Genomic DNA, 26,657 nt, shown 5'->3' on the forward strand with positions numbered 1-26,657 from the left:
TCCGCTTCTTCTTCTTCTTTTAAATCTTCTTCCTCCTTTTTTCACTTCACTGCAGCTACCAGCTGGGCTTTGTTGGGCAAGAGGGCGGCAGACATGGATCTGGAAACCCAGAATGCCCCTCCTCCCGTATCCTCCCCCCACACCCAGGTGGTTAATTCCAGTGTGTCATCCACTGGTGGAAATATTTGGACCACTGAACCAGGAAATTCTCTTTCTCTCCAAACGACGCCTGTAGAATCCGGCATTACAGAGACTCCCATCCCTGGACTTTATATATATAGTAGAATTCGTAAGGACATGATTAGGTGCGCATTTGGGCTGTGCTTACGCAGCTAGGCATTTTTAAGACTCCAAAATGGGAAAGCAAATGTGCAAATAAAGCTGAACCATATTTCCCCATTACTTCTGCCACATTTGTTATTATATATATATTTTTAAAAAATAAAAATCTGTTATGGAGGGGGGGAAAACATGGAATCGCTGAACAAGGTCTCTTTGACTTTCCGGGCTGAGACGTGCTTTCTCCTGAAAGCAGCCATGCAACGGACGTACCGCGCGAAGAAAATGCAGGAAAATACCTCTGTATTGGAACAAAGCCCATCATCCTGCCTTCTCGTGCCTTCCTGCTTTCCCACCCTAGGAGGAGAAACTCGGGTGCGTCTGCTTGGCCCTTAGCAGGATCAGAGCCAGACCTGCCTTCCCCCCCCCCCTCCACCCCAGGAGAACAAAGGAAGACCATTGCAACTTGTCTGGTGTTGTGTTGTTTCTTCTTGTTCAAAAGCCTGACTAGATCAGAGCCTCTTCGGGCCCCGTGGCTGCCCCACCGCCAGCCAGAGTTGGGATGATTACGCCTGGTTCCGAATCTCCTTTGGACCAGGAAGAAAGCACCATGAAATGCGGAAATCCTGTCAAGGTCACCCTGAGCCCTGTTTGGGGGTGGGGGGAGAGAGAGAGAGCAGTATCTGGAGATCTGATTTTCACCCTCTACAAGGGAGGCTCCCATCATTTTTGGGAACTGGATTGTTTGGTTTGGGGGCTGTTGTTGTTGTTGTTGTTGCAAAGGCAAGAGAAATCGGCCGCCTCTCCCCGTTCTGATTAGAGAAGGATCCGTGAATTTTCATGGCTCTCTTTAAACCACACTTCTCTGGACAGCTTTTCCTCATCTGCTGACATGTATAAAAAGGACCCTCCACACACACACACTCCGCTGGCCTCTTTGCCACCAAGTTGACCAAGACGTTCCTCTGTGAGTTGAGGGGGAGTGAGAAGATTTACACCCCTGACCTCCCACCCACTCGCCCAAGCTCCTTCAACGACCCTCCCCACCTCTTCTGGGTCAGGACTGGCTTTGCTTCTGGAGCCGTGCGCAAAACCAAGAAAAACAGGAGTAGAAACGAGGCAGAGGAGAGTTCAGCCCCGCACGGCCACATCCCCAAGTTATTTGCTTAGGAACCTACGAAGCTGCTTCCCACCAAGCCGGGCTCTTGGGGCCGTCCAGCCTTGTTCTGGTGACTCTGACTGGCAGCCTTAGCTCCCCAGGATGTCCAGTAAGAGATTTGCACCCAGCCCTACCAGGAAGGTCTCTCCCGGGAACTGAATCCGGCACCTTCTGCTTGTGACTCTATAGAGCCTTGGTGCTTCACACCTGTTGACTTGATGGTTCTTTATCCTTAAATCAGACGTCACCGGGGACACCCTTCACACACAGAGGCCTGCCCTTTGTGAAATGGCCTGTGATGACATCTCCCCCACCCCCCAAGCCAGGCACTATTAAGGGCTTCCTCTCACCCCAGAGTTCCTTATCCAACCGTACTCCAGCATCTGGGTGTGCATTCCCGTGTACTCGGTCTCTTGGGCAACGCAGACCAAGCCCTCCTGGGGAAGACCCATGGAAGGAATTTTGGAAGGCACCTCCTTGCATCGTAAGGAAGCGGGTCGCCTCAGGACCAGCGATCAGGAACTAACTGTGCCTCTACTGCTAAAAAAGATCCCAAGTGAAGGCTTAGTAAACAGATCCTGGAGTCGTGGGGAATTCTAGGAACAGCGAAACAGAACCAGCAGAAATAGACCACCGTTGCAAGACTGACGCCAACTCCCCCTTACCCGCCTACTCCTTATGGGACTAGTGAGTCAGCAGCAAGAAGTGAACAGATCCGTCTGCCGTGGCACCCGGGTGAGTCACTACGCTGGAGAAAGGGACTGGGGCAATGTGGTTTCTGACATATGTTGCTGGAACATTTTCTATTTTTAGACCAAGCAGCTCCATCTGGCTTCGCTAAGCTACTGCTGACAGGAACAGCTTGTTTCTCTATCTCTTTCTTTAAAAAAAAACGACAACAACAACAACAACCTCAAAACAAATAAAAACAACCTTAAAATGAACAACCAGCCCCATCCTCCAGTACTGGGATGAGTAACACCAGGCGTTCCATTGATGGAAACCATTCCCGTTCATATCCAAGGAGCGAAGCACAGATTGCATTCTCAGCTCATGAGATGGGCTACGGCTACCAAAGATACACGTAAAGGGCTGGGTTTTTGATGGGGACCAACCTCCTCCAATGTGCGGTGATCCACGCCAGATGTCTCAGGCTGTTGTTTTTACTTAAGATTATTTTAAAAATGTATTTGAGAGCTTTTCTAAATGGTTGTTCACGTTGACATCCCAAGGCACATTAAATAAATAACAAATACAGTAAAACTGGTGGCTAAAATAATAATATTAAAATACTAACAGTGAAAGACTTGGAAAGTGATTCATAGAAAACCAGGCTGATGGATAGTGGCAGACAACGCTAGTTCATCTCATTGACTTTCCTTTATTCATTGTGTGTATCTTCTTGTATTTTATTCCTAAACTGTTTGGCACCCCCTCCCTTTTTCCCCCCCTTAAGCCACAGCAGCCAGGGAAATAAAAATCTGAACTAATTTTGGAAGGGAAATCTGATCGATTGCACGAAAATGATGCATGTATGCGTACTGGTGACCGAAAGGGTCACAAAATAAAGCAGCCATAGCTGCCATGACCTACTAATATCCAGAATGGGCCAGAAAGGGTGCAAAAGCGGCGAGGGTCCCTTCTCGTTATGGAACAGTGGGGCAATACTGTGTTCTCTCTTGTATAAAATTAATCAGCAAGTTCTCAGAGCTACGTGGTGTGACCTGCCAGGACGCTTGTAAACGAAACAAAACAAAAAGTCGGCAACTCAAGGAAAAGGTGTTTCTGAGTACAGTATATACAAAGTGGTGCATTTTTCTTTCATTCTTTGCTTCTGTATCATTGAATGACAGTATTCAGGACCCCTGCAATTTCAAGATATAGGCAGAAATGAGTCCTCTGGTTTCTATGAAAGCTGTAGCTTTGGCTCTTCATTTTTAGAAACGCCCTGCCCTGGTGCTCTTTACAGTCGTGCCCCGCTTTACGATTGCCTCGCATTACGACCAAACCGCATTACGACGATGTTTTTACGACCGCTTTTGCAATAGCAAAACGATGGTCTCAATAGGCTTTTTTCGCTTTGTGATGATCGGTTCCCTGCTTCGGGAACCGATTCTTCGCAAAACGACGATTTTCCTAGAGCTGATCGGCAGTTTCAAAATGGCCGTCGGGTAAATAAAATGGCTCCCCACTGTTTTCTGGGACGGATTCCTCGCAAGACAGCCACCGAAAATGGTCGCCCTATGGAGGATCTTCACTGGACGGTGAGTTTTTAGCCCATTGGAATGCATTAAACAGGTTTTAATGTGTTTCAATGGATTTTTTATTTTCGCATTATGACATTTTCGTTCTACAGCGATTTCGCTGGAATGAATTAACGTTGTAATGCGAGGCACCACTGTACTACTATTTGTTATTTTACATATTACATACTTTTTAAATATTTTCTGTATTTTTCCATTTATAAGACAACCCAATGTATAAGATGACACCCCCTCTTTTCTAACCCCAAATTAGAAAAAGCAGGGATCTAAAAGCTCCCTTTTTGCCAAGTCCCATGCCCTGGCAAAAGGCAAGGCTAGCAGCTGTCAAAGTGACTGTCACTTTTCCTTGCCTTTTGAGAAGGCTCGGAGCTTAGCAAAAAGGAAGGGAACAACGCTCTCCTTCCTTTTTGCTAAGCCCCATGCCTCTTCAAAAGGCAGTGGTAAAGAGCTGCCTTCCTTGTATAAAACGGCCCTGTTTTTCCCCCTCAAATTATTTAAGGAAAAGTGTTGTTTTATACATGGGAAAAATATGGTACACCCTGCCTTTCCAATATAAAGTGGAACTCAAGCAGCTCGCCATCATCACAAAAGTTAAAAACCCAAATAAAACCAAATGTAACTATAAAATCTAGTAAGACCAACTGTAAAAAATGATTCACATTAATTTAGATGCGTTAAACCCATTAAAACCAAGAGTAAAGTTAAAAATAACACAGCAGAGAACTTCTCTCTCTCTCTCTCTCTCTCTCTCTCTCTCTCTCTCTCTCTGTGTGTGTGTGTGTGTGTGTGTGTGTGTGTGTGTGTGTGTGTGTGAGAGAGAGAGAGAGAGAGAGAGAGAGAAAGAGAGAGAGAGAGAGAGAATGATATAGATTTCTCATTAGGGCCGATCTCCTCCTGGTAATAGTTTACCCGAGGACCATTCCTGCACATGCAGAAAATAGCTGTTGCTCTCTTGATCCTCCGTGTCCATGAAAACAGATATGCAGTTCCTGGCAAGGGATGAATGAAGGCTGGACCCATTCCCCCTGCCAAATCCGCCTGGCCTTGATCTCTCAGGAGCTGAGAGGATGCTGATGAAGGGCACGGGGCAAGTGGTGAAAGGTCTGAACGGCCAAATTATGTTGCAACCTATAAACATGGGATTGCGTGCTAGAAAAGGTCAGCTTTGCTCCTTGGTGTTAATCTCCCAAAGTGCTCCTTCACTTTGATGAAGAAGGGACCATGAAGCCGGAACCTTTGGTCACAACCTTTTGGGGAAAAAAAAGATGTGTTGCTGGAAAAGTGGTATATGAATCTTTCTGTGGATTACGTGGCCTGTGTGCAAATACTGATAATTCAGAATCACTGCTGAATGCAAAGTAAAGGTTCTCCTTGACATTTAGTCCAGTCGTGTCCAACTCTAGGGCGCGGTGCTCATCCCCGTTTCCAGCTGAATGCAAGTATCTGCATAAAATTGCAGTACAGGTGCTTGGTTTTAAAGGCTCCCTGGATGCAGCCATCTGTGGGTTACTGCAACAAAGCTTTTCAGCTGTTGGAACAGCCACGATGCTCAACAGCCATCTCAAATCCTGTTTCAGGTTGTGTTTGTTTTCCTCCACAGGCTTGGGAAACACACACCATGACGATCAAGAGAGAGACAGCTATTTTCCCACCGGTTTTAGGCCTGCAAAAAAGCAAGTCCTCAGACTGAGATGGACTCACGGGGGCAGATCGCTGCATCTCCGTGCTGTTGCAGAGTGGGAGGTAATGGTGGTGGTGGAGGAGGAGAAGGCAAGGCCTATCGCCCAACGTCCATGGGTATGGGCCAGCTGTAACTGCTCTGCAAAAACACAATTTAGGCATGGCTGGTGGAGCAATTGTGAAGAGCTCCCCACTCTGCTGCTTTATTGCAATGGTGCAATCACTTGCCCTTGTATAGACACCAAGGCTTTGAATTTCCAGCTTTCTTCCAAAAGCTTTTGAACCTCAGATTCTCCTCTGAGAACTCTGTCGTAAGGCCAGCTCCCAGTGGATTCTGATTTCTTCCCCTTATTTCAGTAGGAAGAACAAAGCGAACCATTCTAAACAAGGATCTCTGGATGATAGGAAGTAGATCCACATGGAGAGCATGGGTGGAGAAGCCCGTAGTCGGTTGAAGGACAGAGGAGACGTTTTGACCACCGACAAGACCAATTAAATGCCTCTCAGGGTAGTAACAAGGCAAGAGAAAGGCTTTGTAGCTTCTCTGCCTGAGATTCTGATGCCAGAATCAACTTGCATGCGATCAACAGCATGGAAGCAGTTTCATGTGAGCCGTAGGGTCATGCTGTGTGTTTCGCCTTTCCAGAGGCATCTGTGTGGCCACTATGGGAAAAAATACTGGTCTGTGTATGTGTGCATGTGTGTGCGCGCGACACTGGCCTTTGGCCCGGTCCAGCTTCTGGGTCTTCTTCTGCCAACACTGGGGTTTGCTTTGGTGCCCCCCCCCCGTCCTACCACAGCTGGTGGGCTCAGCTTCCCCTCTCACCCTGTGGAGCGCCACTGAGATCAAGGCTAACCCTGCCTGGCTGAGCGTCCCCTAATTAAGCCCGGGGTTTCGCTTTGGGAGCAGCTGGGGCTGCTGTTCCACGGAGATCAAGGCGACGGGCAAGCCCAGCGAGAGGAAGACGGCCGATCAACGCTGGGAACGAGATATGAAAAGGAAAGGGGGTCAAGCCAGGGGCCCTGGGAAGGAGGACAGGGCTTTCAAGAAATAATAATCTCTGCTCCAGTGGATGGGGAAGAATGCATGCAAGCTTCTCTCCCCCACCTTCACCTTCCTTCTCCCTCCCTCCTTCCCTCCCCACACAATGGGAACGGCATCCCACGGCTCTTTCGGTCCTTTGCACTCTCTCAGACCCAGGGACCAAGGGGTGTGCTTGGTGGACTGAGAACATGTGGGGTGTCCACGCCAGGCAGCCGAGGAAGGAGAAGACGGCGGAATCATCCACACAGGGAGCTCCCCGGACCCTGGGAGGAAACCTTCTGTGGGTGCTTCAGGATGATGAAAGAGATCTTTTAACAGATTAAATTAAAAGATTAGATCTTTTCTATTCAATTCAGAGGGATGTGGTGGCGCTGCGGGCTAAACCACAGAAGCCTGTGCTGCAGGGTCAGAAGACCAAGCAGTCATAAGATCGAATCCACGTGACGGAGTGAGCGCCCGTCGCTTGTCCCAGCTCCTGCCAACCTAGCAGTTCGAAAGCATGTAAATGCAAGTAGATAAATAAGGATCACCTCGGTGGGAAGGAGACGGCGTCCCGTGTCTAAGTCGCACTGGCCATGTGACCACGGAAGATTGTCTTCGGACAAAATGCTGGCTCTATGGCTTGGAAACGGAGATGAGCACCGCCCCCTAGAGTCGAACATGACTGGACAAAAAATTGTCAAGAGGAACCTTTACCTATTCAATTCAGAAGACTGAATTTTTTGAAACTGAGGGTGGGGGCTCTGGAAGCCATCAAAAATGAGGGCTCTTTGAAGGCCACCAAAATGCCCCGGGAGTGGGGGGGGGAAGCAGATGCAACCAAAGCATCTTTAGTTCAACAAACTGGATCTCATGTTATCCCATCAGCCTCTAAACGAACACCTATTCCCAAATCTTGGCGCGAGGCAGGTCCTTAATGCCCCCGAGGGATTCAAAATAAGCGGTGTGACTTTCTGCCCACACCTCGTCAGGTAAGCAAATCTGGCCATCGTTTTTCGGCCAGTCTTGCACCCAGATCCTAGCAGGGATTTGCAAATCTGGTGTATTTCATGGAGAGGTTGAGGGTGCCTGCCAAGAGAAGCGCTGCTCTATCTCAGCACAGGAAGGATGAAAACCAGGAAGCCCTCTGAGATTGTCCTCCTGCCAGAAGGATCCTCTGCAAACTGACATTGCTAGATTATATTACTCAATCCATTGAAATGCTTCAGATACAATGTTTAGCCCTAAACATTTTCGGTCTGGCTATGGAACAGCATGCTTTATTTCCCCCAAAAGGTAATTAGCATTGACTTTGGAACAGTTATACCCAAGCAGCACCTGATAATACTATTACGGCTGAGAGATTAGAGTCGTGATAAGAAAATATGCATTTTTTTTGCCATTCACCTACGTTATATTCCTTTGGAGAGCTGCGGAACGAGCTACAGATAAAGTAGCAGTTTAATGTTTTCCTGGGATAATTTGTTTAGGAAATCTCTGCTCTGCCCTTTTGCCAGGAAGGAGGACTGGAGCTCCGAACAGGCCCCCAAGGGGAGAGAGAGAGAGGCATGCATCCACCTTGATTTGAGCCTGGAGGGATGAGCTGGGAGGAAGGAGGGCACCCAGAACAGGTGGCTGGGTGGGGTGGGGGGCTCTCACCCTCCTGGCACGGAGCAGGGGACAGGGCTAAGGGGCATTTAGCTATTTCATATCCCACCTCCCCCCCATGGGGATCAAAGCAGATACTTTTAAAGAGGCAGTAAATGGTAACGGAGTTATCATTTACTGTTAGTTAATGGAGAACTGAATTGTGAGTTTGCCTACCACTTGAAGGCACAACACAGTAACAACCCCCCCCCCCACAAAAAACCCAAACACCCATGCATGGGCTGAAGAACGCAGGGGCAAACAACACCGAGGGTGGAGGGTGTTCTTGGAGAAGTCTATCAGAAGGGATTCAAGGCACCGGGCAGAGGCGGCCCTTCCTCCATCGCTGGGCAGCCACAGCAGGCGTCCCGGCTCCTCTCCTGCCTTCGTCCGGCGGCAAGCGAGGACGACGCTGCGCCATGGGCTCTCACACACCCTGTGGAGGAGGTGAGGGCGCAAGGTGGCGCCTGGCCTCACGTCCACGTAATGAGCTCCATGGCTCAGCAAGGAACTCAACCGGCATCTCCTGCATCCAGAATCTGCATCCACACATGAGATACTCTGCACAAATAGCAGAAGCGAGGCTGCTTCCTTGTGTGATTTTTTTCATCGAGGAGGACGAGTCACAAAACACACAGAAAAGCTAGATGTTAAATAAAAGACTTGACCTTTATTTAAAATACAATGCATTTTTGTACATAGTCTTTGTCTCGCTGACTACAATACTGGTGTTCTACCCCTCTGGCAAAGGGCAGGCTGGGGTCTCCCCGGGCTGTTAGTGTTAACTTCTTCAAAGCGGGATTCCCCTGACGCCAGGCAACTGAGTTCTGTGTTTAAGGGCTTTGTGGCACAGCTTATAACCAAGACAGGAACTTAATTTAGATTAAAAACCTGCTGTAAGGTCAATATGCTATTGCAGTTCCTACTTTGGCTTGTGAAACTAGCTTCAAAGGAAAAAAAGAGAGAGAGAGAAGAACCTGTACAATTTTATAAAATTTGTGTTTTTCTTTTTACATTAGTTACACACAAAAATCCTTATACTTCATAGACCTTTACTTCATATGGTAATGAAAAGATTTTGCATATCATCTTAAGTAGAGAGTGACTATGCTGGTGAATACTACAGGTGTTTGTAATACAATATGGTGTAAAAAAAAGAAGAAAACAAACAGCAAGGAAAGACACACATACAGCCTATCAACGAATATCAAAAAGAAATCGGACGTTAACAGATAGGCTCAAATCTAATGAGAGAGATTTTCCGAGGGCATGCACGAAAGCTTCAGGCTCCTGCGAGAAAGATGACCTGGCTGTGTAGTGTGAAAATCGAGGGGCCGAAGGGGAGCGTCCACCGAGCACCGTGCAAATCCCTAGGCTAGGTAGGGCATGAAGGGGCAAAGAGGGGCAGCCGCGAGGACTTCCTGGATTGCACGCCTAAAAAAGGAGCAAAGGGTGTCCGAGATGCGGATGTACATCCACTCAATATATACTTGTTTAAAAACCTCACAAAACATGCATTAAACATGATAAATATGACTTCATATAGAGTTAGGCCCTGGGTGTCTTTAGAGTTAGATGGCTTAGAGTATTTTACTGATTTGGTTAGCTTACATCGGTCAGAGGATCAGCTCCCTCTTCCCTGCTGGCTTGCGGAGGGAGGGGGGCCGGAAGAGGCACAAGTGGAGGACAGAAGGCGGTCTGTGTCCCCGCCTTGTTCCAGCCGAACAGCAGCACCACTGGCTTGAGTGCACCTACCGGCTGGTCGGCTAAGGCAAAGGTGTCCATCGTATTAAAAAAAAAAAAACAGAAAGGAAAAGATACACTTCAAGCTTAACTTGATTAAGCAGCATATTTCAAATAACAGCTTTTGGAGTTAAATATTAATATGGCTGTCGAGTTTAGGGTCAAGCAAGGCAGGCGAGCCGGCGGGGGTCTCGTCCCGACTCACACCCAGCCGCTGGTCAGTTTGTAGAACATCTCTTCGTCCAAGCTTTCGTTCTGGTCTTTCGCCCGCGTGGACAGGAAAATGTAGCCTCCGATGAACTCGTGAACCACTTTGCAATCCACTTCCGTGCAGATGAAGGACACTCGGACGTCATCGGCAAATTCCACTGTTACCTAAAGAGGGGGAAACCAAACAAACATCTTTACGTGAGGCTAGGCCGGCCTCCCCAACTTCTTCTTTTCAAACATTCACTCGGTCCTCACTTTCCTCTAACCAAATGTTGTTGGTGAAATTTCTGACTGCTTTTAAGATGGTTTTAGGGTGGGGCAGGTTTATATTTTTTAATATATATTTTAAGGTTTTGACCCAAAGTGGGTTTTATTTGATTTTACTTCTTTTGTTAATCTTGTAGGATGCCTTTAGCGCTATCTTTTGGTGGAAAGGCTGGTCACAGAGATTACATCACCCCCCCTTGTCCCAACAGCGTCAAGGGCTGTCGCTCTGTTCCTGGGCACAATGCAAAGTGCTGGTTCTAACCCATAAAGCCCTAAATGTTTGGGGCGTAAAGATGGGGTATTCATATACGAAGACGAATATCTTGGGCCCCCCAGGTGGCTCAGAAGCCCTCTCCCGCCTCCCTGAACCGACCCGTCCATCAACGGAGGGGATGCTGCACGGTGCGTGCGGCTAGCGTCCTGCTCATTGGGCCAATCCCACACATAACCCAGCTGGTGCTTCTCCACTTCCCTGTGTGTGGCTGGCCACTCAGCAGCTGAGCGAGGAGACCCGGTCATCCCGCTCCCTGGTTGGAGTCGCCAATGGCACAGGAAGATGGAGAAGTGCTAGCTGGGCTATGTCCAGGATTGATGTGATGAGCAGAACTCTGGCCATGCGCACTGCACGGTGACCCATAGGTGGGGTCGAGGAGGTGGGTTGGGCAAGTGGGACTGGGCTTCCTGGCCAGCTGGGTCTGGAATATTCATATTCGTACACAAATACAGTGGTGCCTCACTTAGCGACATTAATCCGTTCCAGGAAAAATGTCGCTAAGTGATTTAATCGCTAAGCGATTTAAAAAAGCCCATAGGAACGTATTGAAATGTGTTTAATACATTCCTATGGGCTTAGAAACTAACCTTAAGCGAACTTCCTCCATAGCGGCGGCCATTTTGGGTGCCTCTAAAGCGAGGCAAAACAGCGGGCGCTATTTTGGAACCGTCAATCAGCTGTGCAAAAATGGGGGCTTTGCAATGATCGCGGGGAAGCGATCATCCCAAAGCCCCCATTTTCGCACAGCTGATCGGCGGGGCTTTGCGATAATCGCTTTCCCGCGATCATCCCAAAGCCCCGCCGATCAGCTGTGCTTCGTCTCTCTCTCTCTCTCTCTCTCCCCACCCCTTGCAGCTCCAGCCTCGGCAGGGAGACTGAGGCACCGCCGCGCCACCCTGGCCAAGAAAGACCCTCTGCGCCTGCAGCAACCTTAAGCCCGGGCTTAAGGTTGCTGCAGGTGCAGAGGGTCTTTCTTGGCCAGGGTGGCGGCGGCGGTGCCTCAGTCTCCCTGCCGAGGCTGGAGCTGCGAGGGGTGGAGAGAGAGAGAGAGAGAGAGAGATATGAAGCACAGCTGATTGGCGGGGGCTTTGGGATGATCGATTCCCCGTGATCATCGTAAAGCGAATTTTCCCCATAGAGGCCATCGCAAAGCGATCGCTCTTGCGATGGCAAAAAGTCCATCGCAAAGCGATTTCGTTGTAAAAAGGAGCAATCGCTATGCAAGGCACCACTGTACGAATATCCCATCTCTATTTCAAGGTCTGGGTCTCCCTTCATGAGCCTGCCCAGATGTCAAGACCATTAGGGGAGTTGCTTCTCTTGGTTGCACCAAACTCACAGATGCATTTGGTGGGGAACATAGGCCTTCTTTGTGACTGGTTCCAGACGCTGGAACTCCCTCCCCCTGGAGGCCAGGCTGGTCCCATCTTTGCTGTCCTTCCAGAAGCAAGCAAAGACCTTTTTCTTCAGGCAGGCTTTTCCTGAATGACTGGGTGTCTAAGAGGGATTTTTAAAATGGATTTGACAGAATGGCTCCATTGACGGAAGGTGGATTGAAACAGATAGCTCAGTGGTTTAGGAATCTGGTTGCAGAGCCAGACGTTAGGTGTTCGATTCTCCACTGTGCCTCCATGACAGGGGCTAGACTTGATGATCCATAGGGTCCCTTCCAGCTTTGCAGTTCTAAGATTCTAAGTTTGGGGGATCCTCTCCCTGTCTCCCACATCCCAGATCACGCCACTCAGCTATATCCCCTAAGACCGTGAGAAGGGACACCAGGCCGTCTCCTTCCAGCAGCTCAACAAAATCTGGCTCTGATCCAACACGTGTGACTAACGTTAGGATATTAGAACAATTATTTCTGAAATTGTTATTGTTAACAATTTCCTACTTTTGGTGTATTGGGAAGGAACTGTGGCACCACCCTCCTCTTTTTTTCAAAGACAAAGAACATAAATCATCCTCCCGGTTTAAGACAAGGAGATGCTGAGAGGTATGTAGTGAACTAGGCATACTGGAAAGAAGAGGTGCCACTATACCTGAAACCCATATTGGGGGGAAAACTTGTATAATACACCTGAATGTAAGTCCGCATGCTCTAATGAAATTCCAAAATTGAGTGAAAAGGGCTACCTACCGTAGACCTACCAGCTATTCTAGTTGAGAACCCACTGAGAGCCATCACTGTATTCAAAGGTGAAGGGCAGCAAAGGTAGTCACATGGACTAAAAGCAAATGGACCAGTGCAGAAACGAAGAGAGCAGCCGATAACAGAGCCTGCTCTCTCCTGGACGCCCTCCCAAGTGTCTGCAGCGACAACAGGCCTGCGTCCTGTCCAGAAAAGCTTTGGCAGTTAAGCCATGCTTACCATTTTAATCTCCCAGTTCACGTTCCACTGTTTCATGTTGCTGAACCTCCATGTCTTGATGGCGTCGCTGGTGCTGGCGTCCATTCTGATCAGCCGGTTGTAGGCAATCCCAATGAGCTCCTCCTTCTTGCCTCCCTGGAACCTGAAGCATTCCCCGTTTTATAAACAAGCGCTCATGGCCCAGGTTTCACTCTTAAATCCCCAAAACACTTTGATGGCCAGAGAGGCAGAACCATGTGTTTCCAGAGGAATGAGCCCGGCCTGCCTATTTGTATCTGAATCGCTATTCCATGCACATCTCCTGGCTGGCACTCTCGCACAGCATGGCGTTCAGGAACCACGGCTCTCTGTGACACTGGTTAGGCTGGCCAGGTTTTCAGTGCCATCTTCAGCTTTCATTCTGAATTCCCTCTTCCATTCATGTTTATATATTCCAAAAAGGCTGTGCAGAATTGCTTAAAGAAAAATGCTCCAGCCTTCTCTCACGGGGTGCAAAGTGATTTCCCCTCTTGCCAAATCCCATGTGAAGCAGCTTGCAATTGGAAGGCTGTCTCTCTCTCTCTCTCTCTCTCTCTGACCACAGCCTGATTCCCTCACGGCACGGGCAGCCATTGTAAGTGAAGGGGGGAAAAAGCCCCTGCCGCTGAGACCAGCAGATCCTGTCTGTCAGCACGAGGGCAGAGTGATTTACGTGGCAGCACCAGAGATGGGCATGAATTTTTGCCCGTTCGGCAAATTGTTTATTACCCAAACAGCTGTAACTGGCGGGTGCCCACTCAGAGGCAGCGCCCCCACAGGGTTGGTAAGCGCCGAACATCTGTTCGCCCAAAAAACGAACCAGCACGAATCTCCAAACCATCAAATTCATGCCCGTCTCTGGTCAGCGCACGGATACATGGGGTGGACGACAACACGGAACCACAAACCTTGCAATGAAGTGGGTGATGCCAAACTCTGGCAGAGACTGCCAGGCTTGGATAAATCTCATTTTAGCTTCAATGAGACTCATCTGGGCGACGTTCTGATGGGCCTCCAAGATCCGGGCGGTGATCTGTGGGGGAAGAGGAGAAAGGGAGACGCTTAAGGGAAACGCCCAGCCGTTGAGGTTCTGCACTGACAGGTAAAGCTTTAAAAAAAAGGAATTGGAGGGCAACAGACACTCATGAATGCTCCAGAGTGGCTATCCAGCTTTCTTTCAAGTCTGGGTTTAGATCAGTATTCATCAGTACCCTTCTTCTAGTAAATATATCCTTCCAAGAAATTAGGGGCTGCTGATTTGGGTAATCCCCACCCCCACCCCTGAAACAGGAATGTTTATCACGTCCCTTGAGTGGTGGAAGAGAATCCGGGTTTCTGCAAGGCCAGCTAATTTTCTTCCTAACGAAGAAAACACGGACTAGGGATTGTTAAAACTTGTACAGAAATGAACTGCGAGTGGGTGGGAGGAGAGCATCAGCAATTGGCAAGAAAAAGAAGCTGAGGGCAAATGAAGAAATATTAGCCTGTGAATGATAGGGAAGCAAGCTCTGAAACAAGTGAATCTGCTCTTCTTAGGGGATCACTCTGGTGGGATTTGGCTTCCTGAATCCCTTGGGTGCTTTTAAAAAAATACCTTGTTTTTCTAGCCATTTCAAATACAGAAAAAAAGAAAGAAAAAGAATGGGGCATGTATGCTGGTTCTCTAAAAAACGGTGTCTCTGAATGTGAACCCGGGCAAAGTTAGAGTGACCGAAGCGTGGGGCTGTGCTGCCTAACCCTTGTCTCCTCCTGCTTTCCCTTCCTTAGTTTTTTGAATCTGGGGTCTACACTGAAGGCTGAAAGCCAAGCACTCCATCTCAAACGGATGTGAAGAGGTAAGAGCCTCGGCCTATTTCATTAAAGATAGATACCATCAATTGGTGTCTATAACAGATTCGTCGAAAGCTGAGCTCGTTTATTAACAACGGGAACAGGAATTTTCACGACCCTGTCCATTTTTATGTCATACGATTCCGTCATATGATCAATCATCTGAGTGGTGTATATGCAGGCATCACATGTTAAAACATCCACATCACTGGGGCGGCATCAACACGCTGCGACAAAACCGTCTGCTCTGCCAGCAGGGGAGCGAGTGGGCAAAGGCGAGGGAGGAAGGAAGGATGGGATACCCTCCCTTAGTTCTACTTTCCTCCCCCCCCCCTTTCTGGCACAGCCATTGCTCTTTCATTCATAGATGGCGCCAGGACAGCCATGCAATTTCCCCACTCCATGCAAGGGGCTCTGGCAGCGCTAGCGTTCAAGGGACAGGCCAGCTGCTATCACGCTGGACGGTCAGTCCTTGCAATGCCAGGGTTTTTTCCTTTTCCGCCTTCTGGTCTGAAGGACCACAGCCCCTCTTAAAAGGCCTGGAAGGAAAACCGGCACAAAGGACATTGCAATCCTGTGCAATGATGGCTGCCCATCAGAGATGGGCACAAACGGCTGGTTTGGTGATTCGGGTGATGGTTCATTTATCAGCTAAACAGGTGCCTGGCGCTTCCCAGCCCCGCCTCCTCCTCCGGTGGGTGCCCACTCACAGCAAGCGTCCTAGCGGGTGCTGTCTCTGAGTGGGCGCCTGCTGGAGGAGGCGGGGCAGGGGAGCACCAAACACCTCTTTGGACGTGTAGTTCAGCCTCCATCTCTCCTGCCCATCCCTGCCCACTGGCCTCAACGTAAATACTGCAACTTGTGTGCATTTTCCACTCCTTTTCTCCCTCTTTATGGTCATCCCTCTCACTCTGACCCTCCACAGGCTATGGAACGTCAGTCCCAACCAGCCCAGCCAATGGACAGAAACAGTGCAGACTGGAGTCTCAAAGGACCTGGAGCGCCACCCACTTTTACCCACTTTTACCAAAAGCCTAGAGGCAGGGGAAATTGTTTTATGGCTCTTTACTGATGGCAGCAGCATCTGCTTACTTAGGTGTTTTCATTTACTTATTGACTACTACTGTAGGACCTCTGTATCCGCGGGACAAGAGTTCCCCTTTCCTGCAGTTTACCGTACCCCTATATATACAACATACAAGGACATTCCCTTGTGGCTTTTGCCCCACACCTCCCTATATGTTATAGATTTAAGGTTTATTTATTTATTTATTTGTTTATTTGTTTGTTTGTTTGTTTGTTTATACGCCGCCCACTCTACCCAGAGGTCTCTGGGCGGCTTACAATAGTTAAAATTCAATACAATAAAATGACTAAAATACAATTAAAATACAATTAAAATACAATTAAAATTGCCATCATCAGGACACACAGTTGTTATTTCAGTTAAAAGCCTTCTGGAACAGGAAGGTTTTGACCTGGCGCCGAAATGTCATCAACGTCAGCGCCAGATGAATTTCAGTTGGGAGGGCGTTCCATAGTCTGGGGGCAGCTGCCAAGAAGGCCCCCAGAGGGGGAGCCTCAAGGGGAGACAGGTGAGTGTTACACAGCGCTCTCTTCCGGAAGCAGGTAAATGGGAGAGGTTTTCTGAGGTGGAGGAGAGATTCTCTCCTGATCCCTTTCTCTGCCCTATTGTTGCAAGGCATAAACAATCACACCAAAGCACCCAGATTTCCAAGAAGGCACACACTATATTTCCTGAAGCACATCCCCTGCCTTGCTTTTAAGAGTATATTCACAAAACAGCAAAGTCTTACGTGCTTGTTTATTTTTACATCTTCTGTCACTTACCAAGTCTCTTATATAGCCTGGCTGCAGAGGGCAAATGCGAAGAAAAGAAAAAGGAAGCAGAAAAAAAAGGCAATCAGAAATATGGCAACAAAGCAAAAAGAGGAAAAAAATGTGCAAATTATCAGCAGGAACAATAGTTTGAACTAATTATAAAGTAAGCCAACCAACCCAAAAAACCTTCCCCATGAACAAAAGGCAGCGAGAAATGGACATGAGCCTGAAACAAAGGAGCAATAGAGCACAGCAAGACCCCCCCAAAGGGCAACACTGGGCTCTTTTTCAGCATTCCCCATAATCCGAAAGAGTCCCAATTTTCTTCAGACCGTTTTTTAGCCCTCTTGCTGACTGTAATTGTGGGAAATGAAATAAATGGACACATAAACAAGCAAATAAACACAAAAAGGCAGAATGTCATCTCAGATCAGGCCATGCATTTTAAAACAGATGCTTCAAGCTAGATCCGTATTTCCTGCCGCTTTTGATGAGTTTTGATGGCCAATTTTTGAGGGACCAAAATGCAAGATAAAAAGTATGGCAGAATAAATGAAGGACAAATGCAAATTGTTTCCAGAAAGACTAACAGTAGCAGCAGACACACATGAGCCACGTACACCATTTTATGGCACTTTCAAAACAGAAACAAGGTTTTATCCACCTCTCCCTCCTGGTTCCCACCGTCTGTGCCCCTTCTTAAATCTCTTCCCTGACGGCTTTCCTGTCCAGCCCTGGAATCCGAACAAGGTTTTCTATCCTCGCCTCCAAAACACGCTGTTGCTTTGCTCCTCCCTCTTCTCCCTGTACTTCTAGTATCTCAATACCTTTCCTCTCATCGTCCCGTTCTACCACCCGTGGCCACCCAAAGTTCTCTTACTTGTTCCTTCTCCCTTTGCTGCTCCTCGCGTGAGTGGACTGGAGCCAACGGGACAAAGAGAACCACCCTTTCATTCCGTTGGCACTTCCAGACACAAGGCCTCCCCCACTGGGGTCAGGTCACAAATTCTGTGGTTTACCCTAAAGGAAATTGTGTGTGTGTGGGGGAGAGATGACTGGCTGGCAGAAGAATGGATCTGACACCCCCAGGAATCTAAGGGGACCGGCACAAGGCTTCATGTTCACAACACGAGGTCCGGTTGCAGTTCAGCACTGGACAAAACCTTCAGTCCAAATTCGAACGTTACATACACAAAGATCCGTGATGTCTCCCTTTAGCAAAAGGCCCTTCGGATCACTGTGCGGTCCAGACTTTCAACTCCGACAGCATCCCCCGTAAACAGCCCGAGGGCAAGGAATAGCCTCTGCTCTGCAGACCTCAGGGAACTGTGGCTGATCAGGGCAGACAACACTGGGCTGGAAGAACCAACAGGGAGAATCACGGCTGCCTACTTTTGAGTACAGGTGTTTATTAAAATCCTGGCTCTACTCCAGTGAGCTTAAGGCAGTGTGCATGGCTCTCCTCCTTTTTGATACTCACACCGTTTTTGCAAAGCAGGTCAGGGCTGAGACTGGCTTAGCGCATAAACATCCCTGCCTCAACTCACGAGCTTCAAATAAAATCTGTTATGAAGGGATCATAAAGTTACCTTTTAAAAAAGTAATAAATAGAAACAAAAATACTTTGCCAGGATAGCAAGTGGAGTAATATGGTCTTTACTATGGAGTCATTTGGATAACACTCCTTTATTTTATGACATTCTCTGGTCAAGCCTAAGGTTGGAAAAGGGGGGGGGGAGGGAGAAGGAACAATGAAATGTGCAATGCAACAAATGACTTCTCAAATATTATAATAAACAACCATGACAAATTACTACTGAAAGACTATAATGAGTAATGGGAACCAATTGCTTTTAAAAAGTGATTCCCAAACTCTGGATAGTAAAGGTTCTGTGTATCACAAACAGGATGTGTTTCCTGGCTTAAAGCAGGCTTGAACGCATGATGAGATTTCTAGGGCATTCATACATCCGGGGGGGGGGGGGGGTCCTGCTCCTTCGCTGGCATACAAGGGCTTTTCCTGTGTGTGTCCCCCCCCCCAATACTGTAAATTATCGGGAGGCAGCATTTCTTTCATTCCACCACATAACGTCCCCTCCTCTGTATCACATGATCTGGTGGGGTTAATCCTGCCTAAGCATAGCCTCCCAGATGGAAGCCATCAAAACAGCTGTCCTAATGCAAGCCCACATAGCTGTGGATTGCTCTCGGCATTTCCTTTAAGGGAAAGCACTTCCTTGTCCAGCAAATCCCTCCTCACAAGGAATCGCTGCCTTTTCCCTCTCCCTGGGCTGCTTCTTAAGGCACAAGCTATTCCAAATAACCTGGAAGGCCTGTTTCTGCCGGCTACGCCTCTTACGTTCTCAAATTTGATCTCTGGCAAAGGTTTTTTTGATTCAGTTGTGAGCAACACCAAGTCCTCACCACAGCACCAGACATAATGGTTCTTTCAGAAAGGAAACAAATCGGGGGTGGGGGGGAAGAGTGAAATGCTGCTGCCAGAGAAGCAGCAGCACTCTGTGCCAGTCAGAGACCCCCTTTTCTGGAGAGCAGCCGCACTTTTGCCATTCAGAGCTTCAACTTATCCTGATCACATCATGCACAGTCAAGTGCTCTGAAGACACAAGGACGTGTTTTCCTTGTGGGTTAGAATGGGGGTTCATTTAGAGTGGAAAGGGAGAAAGTGCTCCTCATAGGACAGAAGCACAGAAAAGCCCGCAAAATAAGTCTTGATATGATGACGAAGGGAACTTCAGCAAAGTCCCCTGCCCAGCAAGCAAATATGCTGCTCCAGGGAAGTAAAGAGGAGCAAGACGGCCGACATTTGTTTCTGGCCCACCTCCAATTATGGGCAAAGGGGCATCCGTTTGAAAGCCTCGTACAAATGCCAGTCCTCAGGCATCCTAAGTAGAGCCTGCTCTTAACGTGAGTCATTTCTGGGCACCCGGGGGGGAGGAAAGAAGGGGGACATTAATGGTCATGGGTGAAGAAGCTCATATGACAGCGATCAGAAGGGTTACAGTGTAATGTACATAGCAGAGGAGTGATCAATGCAGTAATATTTAGGCTTGCCTTTTATCAATTTTACAGACTGGAATGGTTTTGGGTACTGTCTAAATATTTATCTGGTTTTTTAATTAATAGTTGACTTGAAGTTTATTGTTCTACTACTATGACCTGTCTTTATCTATTTTAGGAGCTTCCCTTAAGAGGCGCTTTCCCTTAAAGACAACATACATATCGCTTAAGTTAATAAATGCGCTATGGCCCAAGAGTAGACCTTTGGTCTAGATGAGCGGGATAGAAACCCAATAAATATAAATAAAAATAAGCATCTATGCTTATTTTGGCAGAACCCTGCCAGAATAACTCCAAGTGCCTGACCGCCAGAATTTGTAACCCCACAGAGATAGCCACTCCAGGCAAGGGGTGGGAGGACAAGTGAAGAACATGGGTTCTGCACGTGAGCCGCCAGCTGAGCAGGGAGACGGTGGAGTTACTTCTGTGACTGGTGGGAAAAGCAGGACGCTGGCAGCACAGCGGCGCTGAATGGACGGGCCAGTTCCGGGGGTCGGACCTACATGAGGTGCACCTGGGACGGGGGTATTCGTATTCATTTATAAATACGAACTTCCCCATCCCTCTCTTCCCCATCCCCATTAAGCACAAGCCTCTGACAATGAAACATCCTAAATAAAAGAGCAAGGGAACCCGAATTGTCTTTAAAGGCATCAGATATTAAGAGTTAGTCTTAAAAAGTCTGGTGGATAGAAGGTGGACCTGGTCTCGCCAGAGAAATGAAATCTACGTTGCTCCTGTCATGTTACTCCACAGGTAAGGAAAGACACTTTAGGGAAGGAGAGACCTCATGGGTCTATTAAGGACTCCTCAAAGAACTGTCTTGGGTTCTTTTTAAGAAGAAAGGTGGGAAAAATATTTAAAATAAATAAGTCCCCCCAGCTTTCCAGTTCCCTTTAAGAGGAAGAAAACGTGGATGCTCTCAGAAGAGGCAGAAAGTCATACACACAGAAATCACAAGCTGGTACTTCATAGTGATGACAAAGAGAGAGATGGACAACGTGCAGCCCCCTTAGACTCTTTGTTCCCCTCCACCAGTGCCTCCACATAGTCTAATGGGGGGAATGAGCACTACAAGAGCACTTTTAGGGGATGGGGTCACTTCTCTCATGCTTTGAGCCCCCCCTTCCAGGCCTCCTTTCTGGACCCTCTCTTAACACATACTGATGACACTGGCCGCATTCCAAAATCACGGGAAATGACCAAAATAGGAGTTCCATTCTATAGAAAAGGTAAAAGGGAGGATCCATCACACTAAGAGGCCAACTAGTTTGCTGAATGTTATATGTAAGCTACATGCAAGGCACCACCTGGAAAAACACTTGGACTGGTTTGAACAAGGAACGATTATTGGGCCAGAACAGGCGGGTTCTGTGATAGAACAAAATCTAATTATTCAACATCTTGTTGAGAAATACTCCTCAAAGGGAACAACGCCACTCTGTGAGGCCTTTGTTGACTTCAAATCGGCATTTGACTCTATATCTAGAATGCGACTCTGGGACAAGTTAACACATTCATCTATTGACAGAAGACTTCTGTATCTCACACATGAACAAATGTCTGAGAGTCAGATGCCGTAGGCAAGGGCATGTTACCAATCCATTAAAACATATAGAGGCTTTAGGCAAAGTTGCCTACTAGCAGCAGCACTATTCATGTTTTATATACTGTACATAGACAGCATCTTAAAAAGCAGAGGCATCACCTTGTCGACAAAGGTCCGCATAGTCAAAGCTATGGTTTTTCCCGTAGTGATGTATGGAAGTGACAGCTGGACCATAAAGGCTGACTGCCAAAGAATTGATGCTTTTGAATTGTGGTGCTGGAGGAGGCTCTTGAAAGTCCCCTGGACTGCAAAGAGAACAAACCTATCCATTCTGAAGGAAATCAACCCTGAGTGCTCACTGGAAGGACAGATCCTGAAGCTGAGGCTCCAATCCTTTGGCCATCTCATGAGAAGACTCCCTGGAAAAGACCCTGATGTTGGGAAAGTGTGAGGGCATTAGGAGAAGGAGAAGACAGAGGACAAGATGGCTGGACAGGGTCATTGAAGCGACCAACATGACTTTGACCAAACTCCGGGAGGCAGTGGAAGACAGGAGAGCCTGTCCATGGGGTCACGAAGAGTCGGTCATGACTTAACGACTAAACAACAACAACAACATACATAGTCTATTTAGCTGGCTTAATACCCCTGGTCTCCATCCTCCCAGACTAGATAACAGGACAGTACCAGCGTTACTATACGCTGATGATACTGGTATACTCTCCAGAACCCCTGTTGGGTTAAGGAGAACCCACTGGGAAATTCTCATACTATGAAGATGACTCCTTAACAATTACCTATCAGAAAACCAAGATAGTCACCTCTGGGCACAGGCCAAGGACTCAGTCTTGGTTGATTAATGGCCATTGCACCAAGGAAGTTAACAACTTCAAATATCTTGAGGTAGTTCTCCAGGCCTCAGGCTCTAGGCTTCAACACAATAAATATACGGAAGATCAAGGGGAAAAAACCTGCAAATAATGCAGTAAAATTCCATCACTCTCGAGGAGGGCTATTTGTTCCAGCGGCTCTCAAATTTTTACAAGGCTGAGACGTTAGCCCAACTGTTATATGGTTCATTTTTGGGGCCGCTTAACTCCCATTCTGCTCCACAAGAAAGAGTCCAATCTAAATGTTTAAGAATGATCTTACAGGTCGCTAGATGTTTGTCAAATGCCAGCATAAGATTGGAGACAAATGCCCTAAAAGTTGAAGCCTAGGTCAATATCATATCTATATATGTGTGTGGCTAAAGGGACATCTAAGTCCACTAAATCTATTTCCTTTAAATAGTCTACGACAATTTTCAATCCAACTGGGTCAAGTCTGTCCAGAGCTATTTGCTGAAAATTGGCCTTTTACTTCAGTGAATAGAGCAGGCAAAAAAAATTAGTTAAGCAGAGAACTGAGAATACAGAATGGCAAACCAACCTTTGCAGCAGAAAAAATATTTTAGTGAGGACCTACATCAAACATTCTGTGGAACAAGCAAATTATTTAACGTCTCTGGAAGTAAAAGGGTTTAAGAGCCTTCACCTAGGCAAGCTGCTTGTCTCTCTGTTGTACTTGAAGGGAAGTTCAAAACTATTTTTCCCCTGAAAGGCTTTATTTTTTCCCCCTGAAAGGCTTTGTACTTATCCCTTAAAGGAAGTCGAGGCTACAGAGCACATGTTCTTCACTTGCCCACATGACAAGGTGGCCTGTAAGGAGATCATCACCCCACGGGTCAAAAAAATCCTGGCCTTTCAGAAAAATACAAGACTTAAGTTTCTGATATAGACTCCAAGATCACTTCCCAAGTAGCCAGCAGTCAGTATGGCGATACTCAGGTCTCAGAAATTCTATGGTAACTAGATAGTAGATTTTAAATAGTCTTTTAATACCAAATGTTTTTACGAAAGCATCTGGAATTTTGGAAATTTGTAAAGGTATATTTCTTTTCTGTATGATTGGTCTAAGGATTGGAACAATAAACTGATTGATTGGGGCCCCTACCACCACCACCACCAGCCTGGGCCTCAAATACTCTCCAAAGCTATTCTCCCCCACTCCCCTTTTGTGGCTACTACAGAGGCAGCCAAGGCTGGACAGGATGACACTTTCCCTGAAAACTGAGGTCAGCAGCTTGGATGTGCTCTTGGATTTGTCTCTGAGCTTGGATGCCCAGGTTTTTGTGGAGGCCAGGAGTGCCTAGGCAGTTAAAACTGGCACACCAGCCGAGAAGTCTGATCTGGCGACAGTGAAACATGCCCGAGTTCCACTCCGTCGGGATTGCTGTGAATGTGCCATACGTGGGGCTACCTTTGAAGATGGTTCAGAAACTTCAGCTGCTCCAAAATGTGGCGGCCGGCAGACTGTTTGGGTCCAGGCTATTGGAAGGGCCATCCCTTCCCCTATGAGCCTTCCCAGCCCTTAAGATGTACAGAGGAGGTCCTTCTCTTGGTTTCACTCCCATCTAGGGGCACACTGAATGGGGACACAAGGGAAGGCCTTCTCTGGGGCAGCCCCAGGATGTGAAATACTTTCCCTTGGGAAGTCAGCTTCGCCTCCCTCCCTTTTCTCCTTGAAACCAACAGCAGAAGACCCACCTCTTCAGGCAAGCTTTTAAAAACTCTGGCCCAGTTCCTGCTTTTGGTCTTTAGCTTTTTAAAGCTGATTTTTAGATTTTTCAATGTTTTAATATGCTTAATGGATTTGAATTATTATTATAGTTTAATTGCTTTTTCATCTGAAATTTATTGTGTTTTTAGTATTACTTGTTTTAACAATATGACCCACTTGGGTCCCCTCACCAGGAGAAAGGCGGCCTATGAATGATACAAGATAGACAGGCAGGCAGGCAGACAGGCAGACAGACAGACAGACAGAAGAACAACAGGGTTCCTCAGTGAACCCCTCCCACATTTTTAAAGGAAAAATGGAAGCCATTGTGGGCACACTTAAGAGATGGGCATGTGTGGCCTTCAGATCTCTTCAATTTGCTTGCCCCTGATCTAGAGTGACAGCTGTCTCTGTAACTTGCATTCATTCCCATGGCTCAGTTTCCCTACTGCATCTTTAAAGCTTTTTTTAAAAAATCACACGGGAAGACTGGTTTTTTAATGGTTATTCAGCAATCCTGCCAAGAGGCCACCATCTGGGCTTCCACAGTCAGTGACGAGGCCAGAAGGAACTCAAGATGGACTCTGTTCTTTAAAAAGGTCGGCAACACCATCCAGCCCATTCTGAAATCCCTTCATCCAGAGCAGCCACATAGCCCAACCAAAGTACAGCTCTCTGTTTTGCTGGGATTAAGTTTCAGTTTGCTTCGCCCCCAAATCACCCTTCAAGACAAAAGCACCCACAAACGATGACTCCCAAATTAAGTACCTGCTTGTTCTTGTACTTTTTCAGATATCTTGGGGAAACCAAACATTCCGGGTTGATGTCTGTTGTGACCTGCTCATTGATGATCTGTGGATCGGGGTTCAGATGCTGCATTTTCAGGAAAGACAGGATGTTCTGAACTTCCAAGTTGTAGGAACTGTCTGCCATGGTTTTGCCCTTAGATGCTAGCCGGCAAGCGGCCATCCAGTGCGCGTACTGTTTTTCCTGCAATTTGGAAGAAAAAAAGGCAAGAGGGCTCGTGGAGATGGATGCTTTTCATTTACGTCATCCAGTCTCAAGCACTTTAGAAAGTTCAAATACTGGATAAGGACCTGATATGAGTCAACACAATATATTATGCTACCTACAGTGGCTGCAGAAAAGGGGGCCTTTGATGCATTCTAATCCACAGAACAAGTACTCATTGTGGTGGTGTTCAAATTGTCCAGTTGATTTTTTAAAATTTCCGGACAGTGAGTGTGCAGGTCCCTCACTAGTGGTATATAAAAGTTCAATTTAGAACATTCAAAATATTTAGTGAAATATCTGGTACCAAGATGGTATACCGTATATACTGAAAAGCTCCTGAAAATAATCCCAGTTCTATGAAGTAGCTGTTATGCTGGAAGAACAGCCCATTTCTCATTGGTCCTAATCCCTCCTCTTCTGTAGCATGACGTGCGCCATTCATCCCAGATGCGCACTTCCACTGCCCACGTCTGCCCTCTGTACAAATGAGCTTGTACACCTGTCCGTCACAGCCGTTTGAACTTACATTGTCACAACGGAGCCAAATTTCATTCATGCCCTCTGCAACAGGGATCAAAAGTTTTATGTTGAACTTCTGGCCGGAGATGTTGACATCAGGAGTCACCTCGCACCCTACAATGAAAAATACGAGATGTTAAGCTTTGCAAACCTTTCGAGCTCTTTGTGCAGCGTATTGGAGGGAGAGGACGGCTTTTGGAGCAGTGCGGCGGGCAAAAAAAGGCCATGTAAGAATGAAACTGTCTTTTCATTGCAAAACGCACTGGGAAGTGAAATGAAAACACCACCTTACCCCTTACTAATACAGACCAACTCCCACCTGCTTTGGAAAGCCTATTAGATAGTATTACCTACACAGAGATAGTCCATTTGTAAGATGTCTACTCTGATTTAGACACCCTCCTTCCCCTTTCATCTGAAATGTGAACCGATGCCTGTAACCTACAGGAAGACCAGCTTTTACTAAAAAGAGGATCCTTAGAACACAGTCACGCAGGTCAAGGGTTTAATCAGGGATTTGAAGTGGGCTCTCCAACATGCTTTATGTTCACTGAGGCAATCACTCTAATCTGAAGTCCAATAGTCTTTTTTAAAAAAAATTCTGAAAAGAAAACAAAAAGAACTTCTGTCTATATTCAACTTATAACCGTAGCTTCGGGAAGTTTGCCTCCAGCAGCCGCTTCCTCACAGCATCATATTATGGTCGTGTTGGAAGGGATTCCCAAGGGTCACGGAGTCCGGTGTCAGTGCAGGATGCCCCCAATTAAAGTGCCCAATCTTTACGGTGAAACCTGCAGGGGAAGCTGAATCCAGCTCTTCGGAAAGCAAACAGCTCCACGGTTGAAAAGCCCTTACTCTAAATGCTTTCTGACATTGGTTCAGAATCTCCTTTCTCTGACATTGAATCCACTGGTTTTTATCCCACGTTTAAGAGCATTAGGAAACAGGCTTGCTCCCATCTTCCAGGTGACCTCTGTTCAAATATCTAGAGATAGCTGCCACACCAATTTTCAGTCTTCTCCAGTTCCCTCAACCACTCCTCACAAGGCTTGGCTTCCTGACCCCTTCACCATCTTGACAGCCCTGCCTGGGACAGAAATAGTGACTAAAAGCCTGTTCAAGTCGGCACAATCTGAACAGGAAGTGTACCATACATTATACTAGGCAGCCAGAACTGCACAATGGGTCATAAGGCAACGTCTCCATGATTCTAGGAATATTCGGAACTATCTGGTTATGGATGATTCGGAGAATTCCGAATATTTCCAAATCCAAATGTACCTCTCTAGTA

General features: G+C 47.2%; 1 protein-coding gene across 4 annotated transcripts in view; it reads right to left on the bottom strand.

Moving 5' to 3' along the window:
- Positions 1–8,703: 8,703 nt before the first annotated feature.
- The window catches only part of FERMT2 (FERM domain containing kindlin 2), a 122,006-nt gene continuing 104,052 nt past the window's right edge, over positions 8,704–26,657 (bottom strand). For 2 of the 4 annotated variants that reach the window (XM_072986883.2, XM_072986885.2), the window contains 6 exons: positions 25,374–25,480; positions 24,602–24,823; positions 16,615–16,635; positions 13,842–13,966; positions 12,916–13,057; positions 8,704–10,171 (listed from right to left, as the gene is read on the bottom strand). In XM_072986883.2, coding sequence (XP_072842984.2) covers positions 9,998–10,171; positions 12,916–13,057; positions 13,842–13,966; positions 16,615–16,635; positions 24,602–24,823; positions 25,374–25,480 — 791 coding nt within the window. In that variant the 3' untranslated portion in view covers positions 8,704–9,997. The remainder of the gene's footprint in view (positions 10,172–12,915; positions 13,058–13,841; positions 13,967–16,614; positions 16,636–24,601; positions 24,824–25,373; positions 25,481–26,657) is intronic. The other 2 variants (XM_072986884.2, XM_072986886.2) reach the window with 1 other exon arrangement.

Source organism: Pogona vitticeps, chromosome 1 (genome assembly GCF_051106095.1).
Source record: "Pogona vitticeps strain Pit_001003342236 chromosome 1, PviZW2.1, whole genome shotgun sequence".
In the NCBI taxonomy this organism is placed as follows: Eukaryota; Metazoa; Chordata; class Lepidosauria; order Squamata; family Agamidae; genus Pogona; species Pogona vitticeps.